The sequence below is a fragment of the Dipodomys ordii genome, unplaced genomic scaffold, assembly GCF_000151885.1.
Source record: "Dipodomys ordii isolate 6190 unplaced genomic scaffold, Dord_2.0 Scaffold48, whole genome shotgun sequence".
Taxonomy (NCBI): domain Eukaryota; kingdom Metazoa; phylum Chordata; class Mammalia; order Rodentia; family Heteromyidae; genus Dipodomys; species Dipodomys ordii.
In genome coordinates this window covers 1679622-1705357 of record NW_012267264.1, presented here as the reverse complement: position 1 = coordinate 1705357, position 25736 = coordinate 1679622, and the positions used below count along the sequence as shown (strand labels likewise).

Here is a 25736-nt window from a genome sequence, read left to right as displayed (position 1 = left end):
GAGTAGCTAGGATGACAGGCGTGAGCCACTGGTGCCCGGCTAAGTTTAAACGTTTTGCCTTCTTACTTACAGGTGATGCAGGTTCTGAATGCTGATGCCATTGTTGTGAAGCTCAACTCTGGAGACTACAAGACCATTCATCTGTCCAGCATCCGACCACCAAGGCTGGAGGGGGAGAACACACAGGTGAGAGAACAGAAATAGTCTCTTTGCAAATCTCTTAAGAGACAGAGCTAGAGAATTAAATATGGTACCGTATATGAGAATGCAAAAGAATAAGTATTTTATATCCTCAAAACATTATTTCCTAATTTGCAGCTTGGCTACCATTGGGCAGGCCTCCGTGTCTCCTGACCACATCCACTGCTCTGCTACATTTCAGAAATGGGCACTTTTGGCACTCTTCCTGAGGGGGTTTGAGTACAGTTAAGATGGGATATGTAAAATAGTGGATATGTTTATTTACTAATAAGACCTTAATTTTTCTAAGACTAAGGAGAGGAAAAAAATCTGTGTGTCACCCACATGGTAGCAGGACCTGTTCCTGTTGATGATTTTTATTTGCTACTTATGTTTTTGCTGTAGGACAAAGTAGATCTTTGTGTATGTGTTCTCTCTGGTAACCTCCTCATCTTTTGAAAGTGTTAACTCTTACATGGTATACTGACTGCTGTATTTGTTGTGTCTTATGACTGTCATGCTTAAATGAACAAGGTGTATGATTTGAGCATATCAGTACTGAAAAATTAATTCTTTGCATGAAACCTAACAAGATTTGGTATTCAAAATGTCGATTGGCAGTTATTTTCCCCTTTTAAATTTTTTGTGTTTATTTTCTTTCCATCTTTCTGAGTTGTGAGAGATTGGGCATAGGGATTAAACTGAACATTTTCTTGGGTTTGTTTATATCTTTGTTTTTATAAACATTGTTCATTCTCTTGTTATTGCCCTTTGCTAACTTAAGCGCTTGTTGACTAGTTATAGAACTAGGTCCTCAGTGAGCCAGGGCCAGAGGCAAGTGTTTGGACAGTTTTCAGAAATTAAACATTGTGAAAAAGCAAAGGAGTACTGTGGATCTTTAAAAATTTTTTTTTTTTTTTGGGGTCTGGTCATGGGGCCTGAACTCTGGGCCTGGGCACTGTCCCTCAGCTCTTCAGCTGAAGGCCACAGCGCCACTTCCGGCTTTTTTCTTTTTTCTTATGTGGTGCTGAGGAATCGAACCCAGGGCCTCAGGCATGCAAGGCAAGCGCTTTAACCACTGAGCCACCTTCTCAGCCCTAAAAATTTTTTTTTGCTTTAAATTTATCCCCTTTGTAGTTGTAAAGATATATATATATATATATGATTTGCTTTCCAATGTTTGGCACATATACATGTCATGGTACATTCACAAGTTGAGATTCATACTCTTGTTTCCATTTGTGTGAGAGTTTATAGACAGCCCATAAGAGTAAAATAAAAATATCATGATTGGCCTGTGAATCAGATCATGCATAGAAACACATACAGGACTGGTAATTTGAATGTCTGGCCAATCAGTTCATTCTCTTTCTTTTTTTTCTCCAAAGAGAAGGCAATTTAATGCAGCAAACATTATTGAGGTAAGGTTGAGAATTTAAATGCATTGAAAGCATAGAAATGCCAAAATGAGGTTGTCTCAGTAACTGTAGCTGTGCCTCATTGCACAGAGTAAATATACATCTCCAATTTTATCAGTATTGGGAGTAGTCCATGATTCTGCATCTGTGCCCTACAGTTGGAATTAAGGTTCCCACAGCAACCACAACTCTGAAATTCTTGAATGTTAATTTTTGTGCCTGCATCATCAGCCAAAGCATTATGATAATGTAGACTATGTAGCTGAATTTGAAGCTGTTTTTAGGGGGCTAGGGGTATTCTAGCTTAGGTAGGATGAGAGCAGCTTATCTGAAGAAGACCTAATCACTGAGAACTTTGAAGTTATCCCAGGATTCTTGGGAGCTCCTCAGTGGGTAAAAATGTACTTCCCTTAGTCTAGTGGCTGATGAGAAGTTATTGAAATATATTGCCTAGTTTAGGCAACATCCTGATTATATAATTTCTTGTTCCCTACCAAAGTGAGTGAGTTTCCTTTCTTTTCCCCTGCTTCTCTCTTTCTCTCTCCCTCTCCTTCTTCCTCTCCCTCCACCCATCTCTCTCTCTCTCTCTCTCTCTCTCTCTCTCTCTGTGCTGTTTACTCCTTAGCTCTTACTCCATTTTAAGAAAGTGTTATGTAGAGCTTAGCTATAATAGTCTACAGCATATGGCTTTTAAGGGAAATGAGGAGTGATTTTCATTATTTGTTCATTAAATTCCTTTGGAAGCTGGTACTGAGGGATCTCATCAGAAATAAGGTAGTATAACACACCTTGAGTATAATGGTAGAGGGCACCCTGGGAAGGCTTCCCAGGCCAACTATTGTATCCTTGAGTATTCAAGAATGAGAAATTAGCAAATGAGAGGAAGGGCACTCCTATAATGGATCTGTCATACATATCACATAGGCCAGCTATTTATCTCTGTGGCTATTTCAAGTAGCTCTGTTTTAAACCTAAAATACTCTAGCTTTTATGGATCATACTTGACTTGTAATATCCAAAATATTATCATTTAAACATTTAATGAGTATGAAAACATTAATAAGATATGTATTTGTTTAGGCTTACTACTCTTTTGGAATCTGGTGTATATTTTATACCTGAACATCATCTCAATTCCTTTTAGCATCCATTTAATCCAAAGACTCAATAACCACATGGGCTAGTGGCTGCTGTTAGGGACAGCACAGTTCTAGAATTGAGGTGAATGGTTTAATCATCTTCAGTATTTATTGGTTTCTAGCTACTATGCTGAATGTAACAGGCAGTGAACAGATACTGTCCTCTGTTCTCGTGGAACTTTTAAAAGTTTAGTAGAGAAGCACACAAATCATTTCACTTATATTTATATTGTAGAACAAAAGTAAAATTCTGGAAAGTGCATAAACTGCAAAAATTTCTTTGAGGAAGTGACATTTAGTGGGAGATGGCAGGTTTTGGCCTGGAAAGCAACGATGACAGGTTTTAGTGGAGTTTTGTGGAATGAGAATGGACAGTCATTGGATGATGTGTGAGTCTTGTCACTTGGATGATATGAAACTATAGTCATGGCTAGATCATACATGTTCCACACATCTCATGTCAGAAGAAGGAATATGGGTCTTACGACGAATTGCAATTATTCCTGTGTGACTAGGAAGCGAGAATAGCTAAAAGCCAGAAAGTGGTGAGAAGTGGGTTTGCCTATTAGTCAGGGATCATGTATTGAAGACTTGTATGCCATGCTTTTTAAGTTTTATCTTGAAAAGTTTGAAGCGGGAGAATGATATGTTTGGATTTAAGAACTCTTGTCTTGGTTTGAATTTACAAGATAGGAAATTTGCATTTGTAAGAGAAGTTTGTTACTAGATCAGAACTGATCTGCAGCTAGGAGTTCAATTGAGCAAGGATGTGGAGGAGAACAGTGCAATGAATGAAAACTATGGATGTTGCTTCGGCAATCCCTCTTCATCCTGGAGAGTTACTGTAGTTGCTTTTCTACTTAAAGAATTCCCTAGAGCCCTTACAGAAAGTGCTAGACTCTGTTCTATGTTTATCGTAAAGTTAACAAAGATTTACAATATAGATGTAAGGAGAGAAATCATCTCCACTTTGCAGTGGTACTGTAATTTTATGCACGTAAAGCCTGAGCAATAGGCATGCACTTGGAGTAGGTTTCTAGTCTCCTTTATTACATTCCAGCTATTCTTATAGTTACATGGGAAGAGATGTTGGAGCCAGGACATCTTTTAGCCCACATGGCACCTTTGTGCAAATTACAGAAGGATGCTTAGTTCCCCAGGGAGTCTCATCACAGGGCATATGCTTGGCAAAAAGAATGGAGCTGAGCTGCAGCTCCTGTTCTCTCTTTGTCCCATTGGCCAGGTGCCCTTGTGTCAGACAGTGTGCCCAAGACTATGTTCTTGCCCTAGTCAGAGCCAGGCTGGGAGAATCTGAGGAAAAGGTCAAGGGTGTGTTTTGGGAGTTGGGGAGTGGTCTTGAGCTTGTAGAAACACTAAGTAGTGTTACAGGTTTGTTTGAAGATGAAGGTCTATTACAGGTGAATTTTGGAGGGCCTTGAAACATACACATAGGAGATTGCCTTCTATTACTGGGAACTTTCTGGAGGGGTAGATGGCTCTGATAAATAATCTGATACTTTATGATATTGAGACCTTTCCTAACCCAAAGAATCGAGTTGGGGAGCATTCAGATTAAGGGACTGCTGAAGGAGGAGGCGAAGAGGGGAAATCTTCATGTGAGCATCCTCAAGGGCAGGCAGATGGTGTGCAGCAGTCCGCCACAGGGAAGCCTTCCTTTGAGCTCCAGATGAGGAAGCTTTGGGGCTTACCCTTCAAGAAAGCAGGAGGATATCCTTTTATTGTTCCTCTTCCTTGTGCCCTAGCAATTCTAGTAGCCTGTCATCAGCTCACATAGATTTTTCATCAATTTGAGGGATAATAGGACAAATTGGGTATATCTTTTTTGTACACATAGACAAGTTCATTTCTCTTGAAATTATATAAGAACACAAGGTTTTGGTCAAGGCAAATAGAATATGCCTACTTCTTTTTGGTTATTTTCTAATTGGAACCAAAGAAAGTGCTCGGACTGTTTCCACCAAGGCAGCTGCTTTCCAGTATTGCCCAGGAACGGATGGGTAACCTCAGGTTCTGGATTTGGATTAGAGCTTGGTTTGCAGATGGAAAGTGTGTTGGAAGGGTGAAAATCTGAGTGGGTAATATTTCTCTCAGGAAGATTCCGGTTTGATGTGCCTGGTGGTACTGATTGTGCTTCTGAATTCCTCGGGGGTAAATCCAGTGTCACTTCTTAGGAGATCTTCCCTTCTCCAGGCTGAAAGCCAGTTTAGAACTCATATGTGGTATTCCTGTGGGCCTGAACAGGCTTTAGAGGTCTCTAAAGGTAGAGCTTGTTTTATCCAGTTGTTTGCCATAAAGAAATAAGTGCTAAGTCTTGGAGAAAGGCTCTGGATTTTCTGAGCTGCTGCCTTAAAGGAGATAGTGCATTGTGCAATCTCAGGGCTTCCCAGGGAGAGCTTGGCTTTGATCTGAAACTGGAAAGCCTAGTGCTCTATTGCCCAGGGCTGCTGGGGGCTTTGTGTTATACTTGGAGTGTTAATGACAAAGGAAACAGCCCCCAGGCATCCAATGAAGGGGATGACTTATTCCCCCGTGAAGTCTGCTCTCACAGTGCTATTGTAGTTGGCACAGAGATACAGAACTAAAATTTACCTCAAAAATAGGTACATAATTTACCCACCTTCAATGTATTTAGTGTATAGTTTGCTTTTAGTTGTAGGTCTTTTCCTCAAATTTCTCTCCTCAGCTTGTCTGACTCTCTTCTCTGTCCTCTTCTCCTCCCCACCTGACAAAGTGCTTGAACTTGGTGGAAACCAGGAGAGCCTTTTCCCTGCTGGTAGTCCAGTGCTATATATCGATGTTTAATCATTTCGACTGCTCTATGTTTCAGCCTCTTGTGAACTCACAACTAAAGATTCTTTTACAACAGGACCCTTAGATTTTCAGACCTAGGTCCTAAAGATATACCCAATCTTCCTAATCCTTTCAGCTTTCATTTTGGGAGTTGCCAAAATGACCTTCCCCCCAGCCTCTTGGGCAGGCAGATGGTAGAGACAGGAAGGTAGGTGTATTGTCACTGATGCCCTGGGATTCTTGAGAAGGCTTTTTACCAGAGGCAGAGCTGTTTGGGTTCTGATAACTCCATCCATTGTGCAAGGCTCCAGGGTGCCTTGCCATTTAGACACGATTAACAGCAATTCTGAACCTATTCCCTCTAGTTTAGATTTTTGAAAGCAAGATGACTGGTCCCTTTGGACCCTCAGGCAGAGGATGCAGCTGCTGAGATATATACCAAGAGAAAGCTAAGGGGTTGGAGCCCCCAGGTGAAGTGGGGCAAACCAATAAACCCACTGACTATGATCTTGTGCTTGTGACTGGGAGCATAAGGCAAATAACAAATTAGAGAGGGATTCCGGCTTGGCATTAAGGACCTTGGAGAAAAGCAAAAGCTCTTTGAAATGGATATAGCATTTCACCGGTTTCCAATGGAGAGATTTGGGGACTGCAGCAATGTGATCAAAAGACGTAGAATCTGTTAGAGCATTGGCAGAGGCATTCTGTACCAGTTTCCAATTTGTTTGATCTGGGCATTTTTGAGAACACTTGAAACCCTCCCTTGTTAGAAGCCTGAAAAAATTACTATTAGAAGATTATGGGTGGGTCTTAGTTCACCCATTTAAGATTTCAGAATGTGTACATCTGGTTTTCAAAGATTAATATCTAGGTGTCATCACTTGAAACATTGCCATGACGTGTCCCTGAGTTGGAGAGGTCACTGGTGGGCAAACCTGACTCCTTGTGATAAGGTCAAGGTATTGGGTGTCTGTGTAGTTAGTAGTTTCCTAAAATGTACAGTCCATTGATCTAAGTGAATTTTAAATTGGAGAAGACAGCATGTGTCTGTCTTACTGCCTTTTGATTTTCTTTCTTTTCCCTCTTACACATTATATTTTCTTTAGTTATATATCCCTCTTTGCCAGTATCTTGCCTCTGTCTTTCAAATATTTTTTGTGGGTCTTGGTGGTTAATCCTTCTCTGACCTTAGTGAATTTACCTCCTTCAATCTATCTTTCTCTTCTTGGTTCCTTTAATCATCACTATCACACAGCTCTACATTTTCAGTTTATCTAAATCTTCCTTGTGCCGCATGTTCATATTTCTTGCCTCTTCTCAGTTCTGTGAGATGCAGTGAATCTCTAGAGTTGACAGCACCAAACTCTCCTGAGGGAACCCTTCCTCGTGCCCTGCTTCATATGTATGTGTGTGTGTTTGCATTGCGTGCATACATGCTGGTACTGACTGAGTGTTAAACTCAGGCCTTGGCACTGTGCTTTAGCTGTTTTGCTTAAGGCTGGTACTCTACCACTTGAGCCACACTTCTAGCCTTGTCATGGTAATTGGACATGAGAGTCTTACAGACTTTTCTGTCCTAGATGGCTTTGAACTGAGATCCTCAGATCTCAGCTTCCTGAACAGCTAGGGTTACAGGCGTGAGCCACTGGCGCCTCTGGCTTGTCCTTGTGTCGTGGGCCCTGAACTCTGGGCCTGGGCGCTGTCTCTCAGCTCTTCAGCTCAAGGCTAGCACTCTATCACTTGAACCACAGTGCCACTTCCAGCTTTTTTTTTTTCTGCTTATGTGGTGCTGAGGAATCGAACCCAGGGCCTCAGGCATGCAAGGCAAGCACTCTACCTCTGAGCCACCTTCCCAGCCTTGTCCCTGGTTTTTGAAGGTTCCTTTAGGCCAGAGATTTCTTTCTATCCATGTAGATTTTCCTTTTTTGTAGCTTCTTATATAGCTTATTTATGTGCATACCTAGTTTCCATTGTGAAGTCTAAAATGAGGCTTTGTGGCTCCTATTTCAGAATCATACAGAATGCTGTGAATATAGTAGGCAATTATTAAATGTCTACATCAGTTTCTGTGAAAGTAAGACAATTCCATATATTGCTTTTGAGTGGACTTCATTCTGGCCACCTTCAAATCTCCTGCTAATCCCTTGACCTGTTTCCCATAGCCATTTTTAGGTGGAGTCTGTGTACCTGTGTCAATGTCCCAGAAGGGAGTTTTGCACTTTTGTGTGTGTGTGTGTGTGTGTGTGTGTGTGTGTGTGTGTGTTTTCAGCTTCCTAATTGCATTACTTGCTTGCTGGCTAGGTCACACATGGCTTATTTTTCTGTAAGCATTTCTTCTTTCCCACTTTCACTTCTGGTTTAGTTGTTAACATTGGGTTGACCAGCCCTGCCTCTCCCCATGTACTGGTTTTCCTTATAATAGTGTATCCTATTAGCACAGTGGAGATTGAGTTCAGTTCATCAGAGGGGTTAATTTCAGGATTTTAAGTGTTTGAAGATCCGTCCCCAGTTGGCTTTCTTTGAACACCTCTACTCTTACTCAGGCTTTTCTGAATATCATTTGTTCAGGTAGTTCAGATATGCTGATTCATTGAAGTCTTGGGTGCACTTTTTGCTGAGGAATACATATATATATATATATATATATATTTTTTTTTTTTCCCTGTTGTTGACCTTGTTGGTTGTCAGATTAGTTTTTTGCTGGAACTAATTTTAAAATCAATTAGAGTGCTTTCCCTTCATCTTTCTCTCTTTATTTATGAGATACTGATTGCAGAGCTACCTACACTGTGTTTAGATAAATTACCTTTTTTTTTTTTTGCATAACATTTATATTCAAGGCAAGTTTAGTGCAGTCATCCAGTGCTTTGCATTTTCACAGGCCAGGACTGTAGGCTTCATTCCTTGGTGGGCTAATTAGCTTTGGTCTAGGAAAATTTTGTTCAGTTCAGAAACCAGACGTTTAAGTCTGTTATGTATAATAGGCACTGCGATTCTGGGAACTTATTAGTAAGGTGGTTATGATTTTAGGGGCTAATATCTAATCCTGAGCTGTATATATGTGTGTTATGGTGAGCAGGTGGACTTGAGATGGGATGCTGGATAATGGATGAAGCATCGGTGGCCCATGTGACAGGTTCAGCTGAGGTTTTTTTAGAACTCAGACTAGAAGGGGATGCTGAAGGACACAGATGCTTACTTTTTGCCTAGCAAATGACAGGCCTATTGCTTAGGCACATTGTTGATGTCACTTTTCATTTTAACTTTCCTTTGAAAACCTGTGGTCAATTTATGAGGTGTTCATGTTTCATAGTGCTTTATTTAACATTCTACTATGATATCTGTCTATTTCTGGATGCACATGCCTTGGCTACCTTGGTAGAGGTTCTATTGTGGAATTTGTATGTAGGTTAGCAATGAAGATGCTGTAGACATTTGTATTCCTTATCTTTTCATTTCCTGCTGGAAGTTAGTGGATGTGACCTCCTTCATCCTGCTTTCCTTGTATTGGGCACTACCTTAGTGAGGCCAAGTGCCTTTGAAATGTGCTGCATCTCTTTATCTAGACACTGGTCCTCAGAGTTTGTTGCTTCTGTTGTTCTACTGATTATTCTTTTCTTTTTTCTTTTTGGAAAGCCCCCTGTCTCCCTTTGCCCCTTTTCAAATCCCCTCTGTCTTTTTTCATTGTCACATTTTTTTTTGGGTGGTGGGGTGGGTTGGGGTCAAGATTTCTTATCTCTTCTGATCTCTTGCTAGCTAGCTGCCTAGTACATAGTTGATAGGCAAGTCTCCTGGCATTGGCCCTCTTAATTCCTTAGTCATGATTTGGGGCTTCCAATAGGGCAGAGTACACCAACACTTGACTGTCTTGATTTTACTTCTTATCATTCCTAGGTCATTTTTCTCATTAGCAGAAAGATTAGGAGGAAGGCTGGACTCTTTCCATGTGCTGTCTCGTAAGGTGGGCGCAATTAGAAGAAAGCCACATTCTTATTCATATGGAGCTGCCTTTAGCATCTGCTTCTCCAGCTGGAGGGGCTTGTTTTAGAATGACTGGTGTTCAGGAGCTGGAGGTGGAGCTCTGTGGAAGGGCTGCTGCCTGCCCAGGGCTCCCTTCCCAGCCCCTTGCTCCCTCAGTTTTTGGCTCAAGGCCTGGCTACTGTGGATGGGTTGCACACTGTACTAACGACCCTGTTCTTATTAGAGTCTTTTTCTTCTACCTTTCACTGTAGCTGCTGTAAGGGAGCGCACTGTGTTCTGCATGGAAGAATTGGCAGGCAGCACTCTTTGCTGGTTTGGCTATTGGGATGTCCAGAATTATGAGGCCAGTTTGTACTTCTGAGAGGAGGGAGATTTGACATCACTCAAAGCAGCTTATTTTATTCATTCTTTAAAAAGGGTAAAGAAGTTATCCAGTGCTTTGCTATTTCTTTCAGTATGTATTAAACCAATAGCTCAGCATTTTCCTCAGGAAAACATCCGAGTTCCTGCTGCGTGAGTGAGGTTGGAGCCGGCTCTGACTTGCCTAGCAGATAGCTCTTGGTGGTATTGCCTGCTCCCTCTGGAAGCTTTCAGCCTTACCCTTTCTTCCCTTAGCCCCTCCTAGTCCTTCAGCCCATACCCTCTTCTTTACATGCTGTATTTCAGTTCTTCTGGTGAAATCTGGGCCCATGAGAGCAGAATTGTGGAAGAGGTAGGTGCTTCAGTGAAGCTACTTCCCCCTCTGTATCAGCCCTGAGATCCACTGTTAGGATGAGATATCATTAAGTACAGCATGTAGAGGAGAGGCATTGGGTCCCTTTGGAGAGAGTTGTCTCACTCCTTGAATATAGAAAATAGCAGGGTACCTGATACTATTGATGGAACCTGAAAATCTGAAAATTCAGTGTAATAAACTCTTGCAACTTTTCTATTTCTTACTTTTATCATTCTTTGAGAGTCAATGATAGTATTTAGTATCTTTTTTCACTTTTCCCCAACATGTTCTGTCCTCTCTGTCTAGGAATGTACTCAATATCTAGACGCAAGCATGCTCATTTCTTCCTGTGTGTAACCCCAGAACTGGACAGGGAGACTAATGGTCTGATTCTGTATCCTTTTTCTTACCTCATGGTTTTCAGATGTTTTGTTTGCTTTGCAATTATTTCTAAAAGTATAACAGTATAAGTATAGGTTGGTGTTCTTGCTACTTTTGTTTTCATTAAGATTTATTTGAATCACCTTCATCATCCCTTCTGGTCCTTCCATTTCTACTTGCTGTACTCCCTCCTGGAGTGCAGAGGGACTTGGTAAACTTCACACTCCTGAGGAGGTTATTCCTGGCCAGTACACTTGTATCGTTCTATTACTTGTTCCTGTGGGGAACATCCAGCCTCTAGGTCATGCAAGAACTGTGAAATCATTTAGTACATGATGAAACATGATGCTCGCATGCTTCTCATCAGCTGCCTGTGGTTGTTTGCCTGTGTTGATAATTTTATATGGCCCGCAAGGTGATGTTGTAAATGTTCAAATGGCCCCTGACAGAAAAAAGTTTCCCCATCCCTATATGTAGACCTTACAAAGGAGTTCTTGCTGTATACTGTATGCCTGTCATCTTGTATTGCGTTTAGAGCCTGCCAAAGAATGCTCAGCATTGTTGAAGTTCATTGCTTGTCTTGTGAGTTCAGCCAGAGAGAGTGGCATTTTAAACCTAAATTTACTACTTAAAACATGGGCAACTACAAAACTGCATTGTGTTCCAGTTTTCTTGAGAAACAAGATTCAAGCTGCTTATTAAATGCAATCTCATGTTCTAGAAAACTACATTTGTACAATTTAAGCAAGACTCTCCCAGAATTTGCACCAGTTGAAATCTTCATTGGTAAAATCCCTAAATCTGTAGCTTCTTATAAGAAAGAGCCTCACTCGTTGAGATGGGGGTCTTGCCTTTAAAAAAATGAGCCCATGCTACACACTCATGGAAAGGCTGGGAGAGGGAGGCCCTTATTCTGGCTTGTTTGTAATGCCAGGTCTCAGACTTGGCATTTGCTACTAGTGGTGGGAGGCTTTAAAACTCCAGCGTTGAGAGACTGCAAGGTTTCCTTCCTTGATGTGTGTGGGAGGAGTCAGGCCTCTGACAGATATGTTTTCCAGCTTCTTCTCCCTCTTGGATTGTGGGCTTTACCTTCCCCCCACCTGATCATCATTACATCTCTTGTGGTCAGGATTAAATGAAGGCCTGGAGGATTGGGAAATGAGGTAATTAGTTCGACTTTCCTTAAGTGCACATGGATGATGTCCTTTCTGCTTACTTGTGACGTGGAACCCTGGCCTTTTCAGGGATATAGAGCCTTTTGTGGTAGTAGAGGTAACTGATATTCATGTAACATGAAACCTGGAGGCTATAAAATAAGACCATAGAAAGCATTTTGACTCTCCCACTCACACACATGTGCATTTTGTTAGTATCCTGTATGCCAACCATGCCTCAGAAATGTTTGTAAAAAAATCTGCAGCTGTAGTCAACATATATAGATTCTTTTCTTCTTCTTTTTAAATTCTTGATTCTGGGAATCAAACCTAAAGCCTCAACATGCTAATCCATTGTTTTACCACTGAGCCATGCCTCTAGCCCAAGACTCTCTGTCTTGTCATTATGTCCTAAGCAGATACATTGCAAATACTCTGCCATTTTATATAAGGGATTTGAACTGAGAATTTTGGTACCAGCCGTTCCAGAGAGTAGAGGTAGGGTGGGATAGGGGAAGAAGGGAAGTAATGACTGAACCAGTCCTCTGGATATTAAGGGGTTTTTGGTGTCCTGATAGCCCTGAACTGCCTTGGAGTTTTGAAGCTGGGGAATAGGAACTCATTGCTATTTCTGGTTGCTACTTGACCTTGGTATATCTCTCTTTTACCTTTGTCCCTTCCCTGCTAGGAAATGATGCTCATATATACGCTTTCAAGGTATCCCTTGATGCCCAGTTCTGCAAGGGCAAATTTGATTGTTAGCTGTTAGTTTCACTGCAAATATGGCTACCCAACATTATTGCTTCTCATTTGCTCCAAATGAGCTCCAAGCCTTCTGGGTTTACATAGAACTTCTCTTAGGATAAAGATTAAGTAGATCTCTGTTGGCGTGGTATATTTTGATGGAACTGCCTGGTTGCAGTGTGTGTTTGGGGTGGGGGGTGGCACTACCCTTGTCTTGCTGGTCTCCCTGCCCTAGGCCCTAGTTCAGATGAGCAGTTATGTTCCCTGTTGGCTTTCACAATGAACTGTGGTTGAGCTTTTCTCCATAGTAGAGGCCAAACCAGTTTTCCTTAGGTTGTAGGTCCGAAGGTACTTGTATTAAAGTCTCTGTGAGTGAGGTCCAGAATGTTCATTTTTCTTTACTGCCAGACTCTTCAGCTTGAGAACTATTGTTCTAGATTGTTGATCCTTGGTAGTGGGAAAGTGGGGGTTACCAAAGCTGCCTCTCAGCTGCCTCTCATAGACTCAGACAATGTCATTTTCAATTGAGCCAGATTTTGATCTTATACTTTTCTCTGCTACTTACTTTATGAGCACCCTCATGTCCCCAGGATCACAGAGCCAATTGTTATGCAAGCATGTTGCTCTTAGCTTAGAATATGTGAAGTACCAGTGAAAGGGCACAGGAATGTTCTGAGATAGAGAACAGGGCTGTCTAGGGAAGAGTAGAGTTTCTTAGAGTTTTTTGTTTTTGTTTTAACATACAGTTGGGACTGATGTTTCAGGTGAGGCCTAGTATTTATGGTTTTAGGGTTGGCTGATTTCACTGCAGAATACCAAAAGAGAAGGTTTATGAAGTGGTACCTTATTAGGTCTGGGTTCTCACCTCATATGTGACTTTATTAGTTGTGCTGCTAAGGCAGAGAAGAGGGGATAGGTTAAAAAAAATGTGCTTGCATGTGCAGACAGATAGCCCTTATATTAGAGGAAAATACAAGTGTGCTTCATAGCACATCCAGTGTAGCCATTGGTTCAGGACCCAGTCTAGCATGTCTTCAACTGCTTTTGAACTGTAATGGGAGCACAAGTCGTATGCACATTTAGTGTTTGGGGTGGTTCTGTATTAAGACAGGAGGAGGAAAGCAAGTCTTTTGTTAAGGTCTTACAATAGCAGGTCTTCTGCTCAGTTCTATTTAGGCCTCAGCTCTGGATTCTACAGGCTATGAAATGCTGCTAGATTAACTCATTTATGTTAAGTACATGAAGACATGATTTAAAACAGCTTGAGGGAGCTGGGCACTAGTGGCTCATGCCTATAATCCTAGCTATTCAGGAGGCTGAGATCTGAGGATTGCGGTTTGAAGCTAGCCCAGGCAGAAAAGTCTGTGTGATTCTTATCTCCAAGTAACCCCAGGAAACCAGAAGTGGAGTTATGGCTTAAAGTGTTAGCATGCTAGCCTTGATTGCAAAAGCTCACAGACAGCGCCCAGGCCCTGAATTCAAGCCCCATGACTTTGTTGTGGGCGTATTTTTATTTATGGAATTATGAATTCCAACTGCCAGACAGACTAGGGTGTTGTTTTTTTTTGGGGGGGGGTCAGTCTCAGGGCTTGAACTCTGGGCCTTGGCACTGTCTTTCTGCTTTTTTTTTTTTTGGTTGATCGAGGTGCTGAAGCTCTGGGCTTGCGTACTATCTCTCAGCTCAAGGCAAGTGCTCTACCGCTTTGCCACTTTTGGTTTTCTAGTGGTTTATTGGAGATAAGAGTCTCACAGACTTTCCTGCCCTGGTTGGCTTTGAACTGTGATCCTCAGATCTGTCTCCTGAGTGGCTAGGATTATAGGTGTGAGTCACTGGTGCCTGGCTTGACTAGGGATGTTTTGATGGGCCAAGAATTCCCTCCTTCCTTCTGTCCACCCCCTGTTCCTCCTCCCTCAATTGCTCCCTTCATGCTGAGGGTTGAGCTCATGGCTTTGTGCTTACCCTACCCCTTGATTCACAAAAGGTTCCTAGCTCTTTTTGCTTTACCTTACATTTCAGAAGGGTTTCATGCTTTTGTGTCTAAAGTAAGCCTCAGACCATGATCTTCCTACTTCCGCTTCCTGTGTAGCTGTAGCTAGGATTACAGGCCTATACCACCAAGTCCGACCTTTTGTTCACAGAGGAAGTTTGCTTACTATTTATAGAAAGAGGAGGTGGCAGGACATTGAATAAAGCTGCGATGTCCCTAAGTACTTTCACAGTCCAGGCAGGATATGAGGTTGTGGGCTTCTTGTTTAATCCACATCCCACTTGGTTAGACAGATGAGCAAATAGCCAGGGGGACAATTCTGTAATTTGCTTATGGTTCTTTCCCTGGTAAACCAGGGACCAAGGATTTAACTGCTTTCCAAAGGTGCCACCAGAACGTGGATATTGTGTAGGCTGATCAATGGCCCTCTCCCTTAGTGTTGAGTAGACCTTTCTACACTCAGATGTTCATTTTCTGCATTCTACAGGAAGCTACAACTGCTTGTCTGTGTTATTAATTACAATGTGTGTTTGTGTTTTAACATATTGTTAGAAAATTAGGGCATTTCTTGAAACCACTTTTTGGAGACACCATGATTAATGTCAAGTAAGTGCTATTTCTTATTTCTCATGAGTATTTACCTCCAGATAACTGGGTGAACCTGTATCTTCTTTATTTTTATTTTTTGGAGGTGTGTTAGGCATTGAACATAGGGCTCTGCCCGTGCTAAGCAGGTGCTGTACTGCCTGTACCCCCAGCTCAACTGTATGTAGTAATCTTGTCTCCTATGTGAGGTTTTCCTAGTAGTAATCTCTCTGTTCAGAATAGTCAGACTAACCCTATGAAGGGATTGTGTGCTTCCTTTTAAGTAGAGTCTCAATACTAGTCATTTTTGTACACAGTCCTAACTCTAGGGAGTAACTGTTTCTACATAGTACATTATCAATTTAATTTTCAACCATTATTTTTATACATTAACCCCATTAGACAGATGTCTTACATTTCTGCTTTTATCTTAACATCATTCTACACTTTAGAAATTTGCTCCTCATTATAAATGTAATGCATTCATTTTATGAATTTGGGCAAATTTAGAGAAGAAAATATAAATTACTTAAATCCCACCACCCAGAGGAATATCTCACTGTTAATATCTCCTGGCTTTCTCACCAGCATCTCTGTTCATGGTTTGTAATAGAATACTTCCCCAGGCCTTTAAGTAATTTTCTAAAACAGAATTTTTAATGGGTATGTAGTTTTTAATAATGTGATGTACCATAATTTATTTAACCAGTTTCTACCTAGTTTTGGAGACATAAATTATCTTCAATTTTTATGATTATATCTTTCTGCTTAGAATGAAAATTTGCCTTGAAGTAGAAACCTGAGCATCAGGTCCATTCAGAGCAGTGGTGGCCACCGTGCAAGCTGTCTCCACAGATACTGCTTCCCAGAGGAGCTGATACTCAGTCTTACTGGCGGTATATTCTGTAGTCACCTAATTCCTTATCTGGTTGAGCTTTTTAGAAGAAAACTGGACCTAAATCCCTTGTGATTTGTTCCCCCTCTCCCCAGCAGCTAACTATGGCTGCTGTAGAAGTAAATGGTAGAGGAGATGGCAAGTCTTCTCCTGGATACGTTGCCCTCTTTGGCTGCCTGGCTAGGAGATGCCGAATGAGACTTGGGTATGTGGAAACAGTCTTCTGTGCAGCATTGCCTTGTCTCAGCCCATGTGATGCTCCTTCCCTCCTTCCATAGAGTTGTGCACTTGTGAGTATTGCACAATTATGCTGTACATTATTTAATTGTACCCTATTATGAGAAAAAGCAGCCACCCCCGAGTAAGTGTATGTAAAGCAATTATATTTAATTAACACATAATAGCATTAGTGACCGGAAGGCAATTACAACCACAGTTGCTATTTTATAAAGGAATATAGCATGCCTTGGTCTTGGTGGAGGAGGATGCTGCCCTGTCAGGGATTGGGACATGGAAAGAAACACATGAGGGCTCCCCACAGCTTTTCTGTCGCTATGCGGTGCCTGAGCATGTCCACAGTCTGGCTTGAGCTCATGCAGTGGAGTGGCATTTACAAGGAGCTCCCACTTATGTTGTTGAGGGTTCCATAGTTTCCATCCAAATACACCTTAAAGCAAAAAGCTAACCCTGGACAACCACAGATTCATCATAATACTCTGTTCTGTGCTGCCAGTTAGGGTATAGAGAATATATTAGAAGAATCCCAACTCAGAAGTGACTGTAACTCTTTATGGCTAACATCTGTGTGGCATCCTTAAAAGATACTTTCCGGTGTTCTCATGCTCAATTTTGCCTTCTTTTCTTGGCTTTTTTTTTTTTTTCCTGTGTCTTTTCTGGACGTCTCAATGTTTACTCTGGTAGCCATGCCCCCTGGCTAAGGACTGGAACCTTGATTACTCCCAGTGCGTTTTCCTCCCAGCCACTGTCAGTCTGGCTCTGACCTTGCAGAAAGCTGCTTCCCTAAGGCTCAGCTCTTTATCTGGGTGAAATCCATCAGTAGGAGCAAGTTGTATCTATTTACTGTTTTTTCACTCAGGTTTTTTTTTTCCTTCTTCTTCTTCCCTTCTTTCAGAGATGATCATCATTACTTTATGCAAACGATGCAGGGAACCTGGGAGACCAGAGGAGATGGAATACAACTGAGTTACCAGATGCTGGCTAGCTACAGAAAGTCACTCTTGGGAGGTCTCCCACTCTTTCCTCCCCGCTTCCTGATTCCACATGGTAGACGTTCTCTATGTCCCATATTACTGACTCTCAGGAGAGCTAGGTGTAGGTGCTTGTAGAGAGCTCTTTACATCCATAGGGTAGTTGTTCTGATATATGGGAAGTATTAGTGGAGATGCTTGAATTTGTTGTGCAGGTTTGTAGCTTGGAGCAATATTAGTTCCCTCTGGTTCAGTTTTGATAAAAAGAACTGTGGATTTGAAATGAAATGTATCTGCAATTTCAGGAAAGGAAAGGATGGACTGAGAGCTGGAGATCATTTAGTAATCCTTTGACACTTGTATCAGTCCTTCTCTGAGGTTCTGAAGAAGAAATTAGTATCTTGTCCATTTACAAAACTAATTTTAACTCGTTGACTCCCTGCCACACTTGAGTAACTTTTTGAAAGTGTAATATTTTACCCTGAACCCACTAAATATTAGGCATTCTTTCTATATTCTTTACTGTCTTTTTACTAATAAGAGAATATTTATGGGAACTAGAAGGCTGATTTACTTATTTTATTGTCTTAAAAAAAATAAAGTTGCTTTTCCCCAGTGGTGAGTACTTTCCAAGACCCATACAACTGTCATGAATTCTTGGATGGTAATTATCTGCCCTTCCTCAGCCAGCATCTTCAAGGACCTGCTTGGATTTTTCCAGCTCTAATGAAGCCTCTAGCTGCTTTGTACCCTGGGTGGGTGGTCATAAGTCCACCTAAAATGCCCACACCCAGCAACAGTGTAACTTGTGTTAAGGGGTAGAGCACATTAGCTGAAGAGATGCAGAAGTGAAAATGGCACCTGACTTTGCCTGACATGCCCTGACTTCTTGCTTTAGAAACCTTTTTGTCTGTTTGAGGGCTCATTTTCTGGTCAAGGTGCTCCAGATATTCCAATGTCCTGATGTAGAGGCAAGAAGTCAGGTTGTTGAAATTGTCTCTTGAGAGAGCGCTCTAGAAATAGATAATAGATCTGTTGTCCCAAGTCTTAAAGGCTTACTGGTGGAAGAATAGTCCGAAGAAAACCTTGGAGTAGAAAAGTGCCTTGAGGCAGTACTCATTCCTCCCTGCCTTCTTAGTTGCTAGCCTAAAGGAGCTATATCACTTCCTGTCACCCTTCCCTTCCCACTCTATGCCTAGGCAGCTGTCCATAAATTAAGTTCTCCTTTCCTATAAGCACACATCTCAGGCTGTTGTTGTTGTTTTAAAGTAGGTTTCTGTAAATCTCTCTTGCTCCGAGAATAACTGTGATTGATACATGCTATGCCCAACCCTGTGTGTGTGTGTGTGTTCATCAAATAGCAATTGGATGGATAAGGCTAAAATAAATGCTACTTTTCTTGACATTATAAGATATTCTACTTATTTTTCCTACTACTAATCCACTTAATATCATCAAAAGAAAGACAACTAGACACAATCTGCTTCCTGATAGCCACTAGCCACATTTGGAAAGCTACTGAACTTTTGAAATGTCAGACTGGTATGTGCTACAAGTATAAAATAAACACTGGGTCTCTTAGACAATTTGAGGTACTTGAGTTATCTTTTAAATGTTCATTTTTTCAATACATTGAACATGAAATAAAAAGCACACACAACCTGGAATGTAACGAGAATAAAGAGAAACAAAGCAATGAACTTCTATCAGTTTCACAGCTCCACTAAATTAGAGCCAGTAGCTCATCTGTAGATCAGGGAATGAAACGGATTATTGGCTGCTGTGAGTCTGCTGGGTAGCAACATGGCTTAGTCAGCAGAGCAATGTAGAGGAAACTTTTAAGTGTCAATACTTTCAGTGCAGAGGTTTGTAGCCCTTGACTGTACATCAAAACCATAAGGAGCTCTTCATCAGCATATATGTAACAGGTCTCCGGAATCACAATTTCCAAGAATGGGTCTTTTTTCTTTTTTTTCCCCTCTCAGAAAGCTTTTGTTACTTAGCCATCTCCTGGAAGTTGGGAGAGAAAGTCATCAACATAGTAATAGTATTTGAATTTTTTGTCCTAAAGTCGGGCCAGGTGTTTAAGGGCAAGTGCCTTAAGGTGGCCTTAAAGGCACGAGATGGTAGCCTGATTTATGAATCTTTGAGAACACCTGTAATGGAGCTAGGATACTTTGATTTGTCTTATTTGTAATTAGCTTTTTCAAGAAATAAAAACTAGGTGGTGGTGATAGGGTGTATAGCCCAGTGGTAGAGGACTTGCCTAGTTTGATCCCCAGCACTGCAAAGCCAAAATAAACAAAAGTAAAAAGGCCTTTTAAAAATATTGAATTTTTTCCCTCACTTTTTACAAGAAGGCTCCTTGAAGTGTCCTTTTCTCCATCTGTCCTTTACTTGCTCTTTTTATTGTTTGTTTTGTTTTTAACATTACTTATGGACACTAGTGGCTCATGCTTATCATCCTAGCTAGTCAGGAGGCTGAGATCCAAGGATTGAAGTTCAAAGCCAGCCTGGACAGAAAAGTCCATGAGACTCTTATCTCCAAACTGTTGAAAGTGGGGGAAGTAGAGCTGTGGCTCAAATGGTAAAGCATCAGCATTGAGTATAAAAGTTAAGAGACAAGACCTAGGCCTTGAGTTTAACCCCCCAACCACCCACACTTAACTCCTAGGGGAGCTTTAAGAAAATAACAAAATTAATGTCCAGGCTTTGGCCAGAAGTCTTAAAATGAATCTCTGGGAGTAGAGAACAGACAGTGTTGTGCTATAAGTAGAACAGGATTCAGCCACAGCTTTGTTTGTTTGTTTGTTTGTTTGTCTGTCATGGGGCTTGAACTCTGGGCCTGTGCGCTGTCCCTGCACTATTCAAGGCAAGCGCTCTACCACTTGAGCCATAGCACCACTTCTGGTTTTCTAGAGGTTTATGGAAGATAAGAGTCTCACGGAGTTTCCTGCCCAGGCTGGCTTTGAACTTCGATCCTCAGATCTCAACCTCCTGAGGAGCTAGGATTACAGACGTGAGCCACCAACGCCGGGCTCATTCACAGCTTTGGAGGATGGCTTGATAGTATGCTTCTGGACCAGCCCTTCCTCTTTCTTCCTTATTCTTTGCTAACATTTCTCTCTTCTGTGTTTGTTGTGACCTCTTTGAGAGATCAGTTCTCTTCTGTGGCTCTAAAAGGTTTGCTTGTTAGAGTGGAGCTCAGGAGATTCCTCCATTCTTTGAACTTTGCTTTTAATAAGTGACTGTGTGCCTATTTAGTGTTCTTTTGGGGTAGCTCAGCTATCTTTAAAAGTCTTATTATTAATGCCTACTGTGTTTCCCTAGAGTCAGGTAAAGTTTCCTTATGGTTAAATCTAATACCCTGAAATTATTGGACTATTTCCCTGTTTTCAATTTGAATGCTTCCTCTGGGGTTGGATGATCCTGAGAATGCCTTTCTGGTAACCTGAGCAGTATGATTCATCACCTAACTTTTCTTGGCCAGAAAGTCAGTCCTTTGAGGACCTCAAACATGGAATTCTTTCACTTTTTGGTAATGAGATCCACTTGATTGGCAGCTAGAGGCTGGGCAGGGGTAGTCTTAGTTGAAGGATGTTGTAATCTAAGGGTTAGTGGGCATGAAAACTGGGCCAATACAAGGCAGAGCCAATGAGACCAGAGGACAGCTGTGCCACCAAGACATGACTTTGGCTGATGTTTAAATTGCATCAAATTAAAGGGTATTTCTCATTCTCCATTGTTGTATCACCAAAGAGCAGAATTAGTGTCATTTTCAGCAGCTTTGAGCTTCTAGAACTGCCACTCTTCCTGTGAGGGTCAGTAGTCTTTCCCATTCTGAAGAAGCAAGAAACTTCTCGGTTGGAGGATTCTTAGGAGAGCAATCATTCCAGGTCCAGTGAATCCTGCCCATCTTTTTTTTTTTTTTTTTTAATCTCCTATTCCCTGTATTGTTTGTTGCTCTGCAAAATCTGGATTAAGAAGTTTCTATTAACCCCTCCTGTCAAGATAGAGTAGAAGTATTGGGATGTGTGGAGGGGATGGAGCAAGCACCATGTACTTTTTCTTATGTGAAAGTGCTCCATAAGAATAGGTCCCAGGAATGTTCTGTTTAGTCATTTTCCAGCAGTTCAGTTCATTGGGTGGCTAATCACTCCTTGCTCTGTGTTGGGGATTAGTAATGGTCAGAGGCATGCAAGATGAAGCCCCTGCTGTCACAAATGTACACTTGTATAATGGGAAGAAGGTGAGTACATGTGTCAAGGCAGGGTATGATGACACTGAGAAGGGAAATAACCTGAGAGGTATGGGGATTCAAAGGAGAAACTACCTTTCTCTCTTTCATTGCCCTTGGCCACTTCTGGTGATTCTGAACTCTGGGCCTGGGCTCTGTCCCTCAGCTCTTCAGCTTAAGGCTAGCTCATGCATGCAAGGCAAGCGCTCTACCACTGACCCACCTTCCCAGTCCCCCGATGATTCTTAAGTTGGATCTCTTGTGAGGCAGAGACCAAAGTATAGTACATTCAGAGAGTAATTTATCTGTCATAGGATATGACTTGGGAGGTGATGTATTAACTCCCCAGCCCCCTTATATTTTGTCTGTGTTCCATCGATTTCAAGTTTCTTAAGCTTTTTCATTACCCCAATGTTGTAGGAGCCAACCTCTCCAAACCAACCTTTTTGGTGAAGATTGTTAGATAGCTCCATACCAAAGATGGAACTGGATTGTAAGCTGATCCAGACCCCATAGACCTTTAAAGTGTTGGTCATTGGATGTGTGCTTACATGTTTTAAATTTAAAGGGATTCCTCTGTGCTATATGGAGACCTCAGTGTGCAAAGGGTTTTCTCTTGAAGCTTTGCTTTATACCTAGACATTTCGTGAAGGCCACTTCTCAGGCAACCCTTGTCATTTTGCTGAATGTCAGCAAGCATTTACTGTCACTTCTCTGATGCCAGAGAGGAAGGTGATGCCTTTACTTTTCTAGCAAAATAGCCCCCGGCCTTTTGGTAGCACTACATTAAAGGTCAGTATCCCCTTTCTCCTTCTCTTGCCTCCTCTGTCCTCCCTGTCATCTTTATAACCTGTCTTTTTTGGAAGCTGCTTTTATAAAATGCACTGGAGCTGTGTTTTAAAGAGCTTGGTTTCATTAAGTATAAGAGTACTAGTTTGTTGATGGCAAGCTTGGGCTGGGTGTCTTGTTCCTTGGGAGAAAGTCCATGATTCTTGGTTGATTCTTGGAAGAGAGCTGTAGTGATTTTTCTTTCTTTTTAAAGTTAAATGTGTTTTACTGAGAGTCTGTGTGCCTGTCTTTCCTGGATTATACCACAGTTTAAGCACATTGTAATTTTGAGTAGTTTTCTTAATGAAATTAGCCTAGGCAATCATGGTAGTTTTAGTGGTAGAATTCTTACCTGCTGTTGAGTTCCTATTTACTTTCCCAGGCTTTGCACCTGTCTCTTAGCGACTGGCATAAAAATTGTACATGGATACAAATATTTTTCAAATGTGTAATGATGCTAGTTTTAATGAAGAACCAGAGTTGCTGTAAAAGCCTTTTTAAAATTAAGTTTGTATATGGTGATTTTTAATGATAGGAGATTATAATATATCTTTCATGATGATGATTAAGCTGTAAGTTTAGTCAAACATCTGTTTATTTTGCAAAGTGATCATGAATATTCCCTTTGCAATTAACATTGATTTAAGGAAGATCTATATAATTAATAGATATTGAAGGTGTACTAAATATATTTAGAGTCCTGTTTCTTGCTATTTCTCCCATATTTTCATTCATTTTGTTATTTTTGGGTGGATTTAGAGACATTTTATTCTGAGGGCAGCAGGCATGGCTCAAATGGAAGACCTATCTAGCAAGTGTGAAGCCTTGAATTGAAACTCCAGTGCCACTTCCTTCCTGCAAAACCACTTTGTGCTTATGTTTACTTCCCTTAGTGAATATGTATTGTGACCAAAAACCAGTGTATGCCATGCTGTTCTACCTAAGGATGCTTATTATGCTTGTACATCTATATATTGCCAATGTTCTAACTTTGTTACCTGCACATTGGGTATGAAATAAATACTTCATACTCAGAAATAAGTGATCAGCCACTTATTTCTGGGTCTTTTGGCCTGTCTTACATAAGTATCAGTTTGAACTGGGCTATTATTACATGACAGTGTGGTATTTTCCATCAGAAGCTCTGTGCTTTTGCTCAAAGTAATCACCTGTGTGCAATCATCTTTTCACAATAATGTTGTTGCTGAAGTCCCTTGTCAGATGGTAATCTCAAATCTTGGTCATCTGGCGCTGCATTCAGAAGATAGAGGTAAAAAGGGAAATGATTTTGGAGGAGTGTGAAGTGAATAGTGAAAAGAGAAAGTTTGGAGATAGAATAAATAATACTCCTGTTAATAGAGGCGTACCTACAGCTCCCCAAATGCTTAGATGGCTGCTTGGGAGCAAGATGACCTCACCTGTGATTGATTTTCTGTTCCACTCTCTCAGAGCAGGCTTTCCTTTCTTATCTTCAGTGGCATTTGTAAACTGATAGGAAGACTAAGTCCAGGAACTGTACATTTTTGTAAAAATAGTGTTGTTTCTTTAAACATCCTTGGCAAGTACTCCACAGGGTAATGATTCGGGAAACGGTTATAAGCAGGACCCCTATTCAGTTCTTTTTATTTGTTTTGGCAGACAAGTTTAAGGATGTTTCTATGTCTTATTTTCAGAAGTCTACTACTCATGTTACCAGAATCTTCTGAGTAGCTTGCCTGCTGAAGCATGCCATCAGTGATTCGTGATGATGCAGGCAGACATCTTGTTAGCACAGGAGAAAGTGACTGGAAGGTCATGATTAATATATGCTTCTTGTTCTCCTTCCCACGGCTGCCACAAAGTTACCTACAAGCGATTTTTATCTTGTTTTGATCACTGAGTGCCTCCATCATAGATTGACCCAACTCCTGACATTGTGTGGTATGATGGAGTGCTGACTAGCATTGATAATCCTGGCTCTCTGTGGCTACTTAAGGGCCAAAGGGTTGGTATCATAGCAGGTGTGTGTGTGGGGGGGGGGGTTGGCTTATAGCTTTTGAGTTTGCTTATACTGCTCGCTCAGTCTGAGAGCTTTAAGGCATTGTGGAATATTCAGCATTTTTTATCTGAAGAGGCTGAGAAGGTGTGCACACCTGTATGTGTCAGCATTGTATGTTGGCCATCAGTATCTGTGGTGTGGAGGACTCTGGGGAGTCTCTGGGAAAATAGTTGTGAAGGAGAATTTTGTATCTTTTGAACTCCTTTTTAAATTATTTTGTAACAACCCTTGCCTGCCATTATCAGATTATTATAATTATTTTTCCTGCTAACCCACGTGGAAGACAACTAGATACTCTGTGCTTCCTGACAGCCACTGGCCACATGTGCCTACTGAGATTTTGAAGTCAGATGGGTAGGTACTATTAGTATTAAGTACGAGTTGTCTTATTTTTTTTTTTTTTTCTTTTTTCCAGAGCTGAGGACTGAACTCAGGGCCTTGCGCTCACCAGGCAGGCGGTCTTCTGCTGAGCTAAACCCCAACCCTAGTATTAAGTAAATTAATCTTTTAGATAATTTGAAAACAAAAACGGGTAAAAAGTCTGCATTTAAAATTGCTTTTAAAAACACAGTACAGCTTTGACTGTATCATCTTGCAGAAGCAGGGTTCATAATTTAATCCTTATATAGAAGAAAGGTTAAAAATTTACTTTAGCTCTTTCCTGACAGAAATACCAGGTTTTCTGAGCTGAGCCCTTGTGGTCTTACATCTATTTCCATAACAACGGGCTGTTGTGCCTCAAACTCCAGGAATTATGCTTTGATTTGAGAGTGAATAGCAGGAACCAAAGAATGCTCAAATGAGAAATCTGTTTGTAATGTCACAGACTTATCAGAGGAGGGCATGAGAGATGGAAAGGAAGAATGGAAACACAGGCATCCTGCTGGCAGAGTGAAGGTCTCTTTCCTTCCCAATTTTCCGGGCCTTATTTCATTTGGAGATATTTCAGATTAGTTTATGTGGCTGGCCTTTTCTTACTAATTCAGTCTTCCCAATGGATATTCATCATTTGAGTATTGTGGTTTCTTAGGCCAAACAAATGTCTGATCTTTGTTGTACAAAAATACCTATTTATACCCTGGCATGTGACTGATAGATGTCTAGTCACTGACCCCCCTTGGTCTTGGCAGTGACTGACAGCCTTAAGTATACGGCCAGTGAATTGCTGATGTGGTTAAACAAGGTTACAAATACTCAGTTTTAACCCTCTGAGTAGTTCCCCAGAGTAGTAGTAATTGGTTATATTAGACATGACCTGGAAGAAAGATATTTTGCACATTTTTGCTAGCATATATCTAGTTTATAACTTTTATAACTTTTGTTATTGTTATTCAAGTTAACTTCTTAACTTAGTTGGAATGCTTGAGTAAATGCATTGTGAATGAGTTGGTGTTCAGTCTGCATATAGAACATTGTGGTTGTGTAAATGGAGGA

The 25736-nt window shown here is 41.2% G+C and overlaps 1 protein-coding gene across 1 annotated transcript in view; it reads left to right on the top strand.

The window, feature by feature from the left end:
• Snd1 (staphylococcal nuclease and tudor domain containing 1) overlaps nucleotides 1-25736 on the top strand; it is a 446430-nt gene that overhangs the window by 71860 nt on the left and 348834 nt on the right. The window contains exon 10 of the mRNA XM_013020007.1: nucleotides 73-186. Coding sequence (XP_012875461.1) covers nucleotides 73-186 — 114 coding nt within the window. The remainder of the gene's footprint in view (nucleotides 1-72; nucleotides 187-25736) is intronic.